This window comes from Myotis brandtii, unplaced genomic scaffold, assembly GCF_000412655.1.
Source record: "Myotis brandtii unplaced genomic scaffold, ASM41265v1 scaffold152, whole genome shotgun sequence".
Lineage (NCBI taxonomy): Eukaryota > Metazoa > Chordata > Mammalia > Chiroptera > Vespertilionidae > Myotis > Myotis brandtii.
The window spans coordinates 542,975-545,250 of NW_005355502.1; the positions used below are offsets into that span (position 1 = coordinate 542,975).

Below are 2,276 nucleotides of genomic sequence, written 5' to 3' on the forward strand. Positions count from 1 at the left end.
AGGCTGCAGCGAGCACAGCACTAGGAGTAGGTGCTGAGCCAGGGCTTTTCTCTGGGGCTTCCCAGGCCTTTCTCTGGCTCGCTGCAGGCCAGCTGCTGCTCCTCCTTACAACCAACAACCTCCTGGTCACCAGCATGGCATCAGCAATGAAGGGGCCAGGCCTGAGCCCAGTGCCCAGCTCCTGCCACCTCCCTGGTCCACCTGGCCCCTTCTCACTGCGGTTCCAGGGGGAGCTGCCCTCAGAAAGCCTGTTGACAGATGTGGAGACAGAGGCACCGGATACAAAAGGCCACAAATTAACACCAGTTCTGCTTCATTCTACAAACTGCATCTTAGTCACCAGGCAGACTTGCCTGCCCTTTTGGTTTTAAGAGAGTAACAAGGAGTTCACCTTGAACCACCTCGCATACAGTTAACAAAACAACCATCATCAGCCCATGACCTTTATGCGAGCGGCCTGTCAATCATTCTTCTCTAAAATGCCGGGCCCTGTACCCACCGCTGCCTCTAGAACCACAAGCCTACACTTGTGAACCCAGGAGCTTCCCAGGGCTCCCTGAGTCCCTTTGGCACACAGTAGGTGATCCTAACACTTAGTTGGGTGTTTAAACACATAACTGCCCTTGACTCTCTAATCTCATTCCAAGGCCCTCCTCCCTGCCCCCACTCTTAAAGTCTCCAAGCCCTGGCCCAGCCTTGTTGAGTCCATGCCTAGCGCCATGCCTGGCATAAGTAGGTGCCAATGCTGTGGGTGGGGCAGGCCCAGCTGATTTGGGGTTTAGGCTGTGAGGTGTGGGGTGTTTGAAGGTCTGAGCTTCCCCTCACTCTGTTCTCCCCACCCGCATGCCCCTGCTTTGGGTCAGCCTCTCCTTGTCCCTATGACTCTGTCCCTGACTCAGAAGAAAAGCCAGTGAGAGTGGCTGCCTCAGTCAGCAGGGAGGGCTGGGGAGACACTCTCCGATGTGAGGGCTCAGGGGAGAGGGACCCGCCACGTCTCCAGGTCAGCGACCTCCTGAGAAACCCACTCCCCAGAGAGAGCTCCGGGGGGGGCCCAGGAGGGCAGAGAAGAGCGGATGCAAGCAGGCCGAGTCCACCCGCTCCAGGTCGCTGCAGGACAAGGGCAGTGCCTGCGGCTGTGGCTGCGGGGCTGGCGGCTCAGAGGCCAAGCAGCTCCCAGGGCCGGGCCATCAGTTAGTAATAAAGCCTCATCGCTGGCTGGGCAGGGGGAGGCATGGGGAGGCAGCCTTAGTAAAGTTATGGTTTCTGGCACCTGCATAATTTGGCAGGGGGGGTATTTAAACTACCGCATCGGGGCCCTGGCTACCCAGGTGAAGGTTTGGAATGGAAACCTCAGACGGGCTCTCAGAAACACAGCTCCCAAGCCTGGGTCTCAGGGTGCTGGAGGCCGGGGATGGTGCTAGGATCCCTGTCCGCACAGGGATGCTCCTCTCCCTGCCCTTCGCTCTCTCCCATCTCCTGCAAGTGCTCACTGGGAGCCTTTCCGCACTCAGCCACCTGGAAGTGGGGCCATCTCTCAGAGCCCAGGAGCCCCCACCCCCACCCTCAGAGGCACCCTCCCAGCTCAGCTCTCTGAGGAGCTCAGCAAAACTCCCAGCGCACTTAGGATGTGGGGTGTTTGCCCGCAGAGCTGGCGGGTGGACCAGGTGGCACAGCCAGGGGTGAGGCTGGTCCTCAAGGAGACTGCGACCCTAGGTGGCGCCTTGGCATCGCCCGTGTCTCTGCACCCCTGCCCCGGCGGAGCTTGATCCCAGAGCCCCTCCCCCCCACGCTGGCTGGGGACAGTCCTGCTTAGGGGGTGCAGCGGGGACGCAGTCCTTCCTCCGTCCCAGCGCCTCCCTGTCCCAGCGGAGACTGCCCAGCATCAGGCGGGAGAAGGAGGCCCGCGGAGCATCTGTCCAGATGTGCAGTCAGGCACACGCAGCCCTCCCTGACCGCTCGCGGACCTCAGTCCCGTCAGACGCGCACACACACTCACCAGCACCCTCCAACCCACAACCACGCAGCCGCCGCGCACACGGGTGGAACGCACACATGCCCCCCCCCCCCGAAAACGTCCGCCCTTTAGGCTTAAACTGTCTCAGAGGGCCCACGGGCGGCACAGAGGAGGCGGACAGCCTGGGTCCCGGGCAGGGCGCGCGCTCTTAGGGCTCCGCCCCCCTCACCTGGTACCCCCTCACTTGGTACCCCCTCACCTGGTAAGCCGAGGCACAGCAGGAGGCTGTAATAGACCACGGGCAGGAGGCCCAGGCCGCAGG

General features: G+C 61.8%; 1 protein-coding gene across 1 annotated transcript in view; it reads right to left on the reverse strand.

Annotated features, from left to right (window-relative positions):
- Positions 1-2,274, reverse strand: part of GPR139 (G protein-coupled receptor 139) — a gene marked incomplete at its 5' end in the record, with an annotated part of 51,014 nt that extends 48,740 nt beyond the window's left edge. Inside the window, one exon of the mRNA XM_005861502.1 lies at positions 2,214-2,274. Coding sequence (XP_005861564.1) covers positions 2,214-2,274 — 61 coding nt within the window. The remainder of the gene's footprint in view (positions 1-2,213) is intronic.
- Between the last annotated feature and the right edge of the window lie 2 nt (positions 2,275-2,276).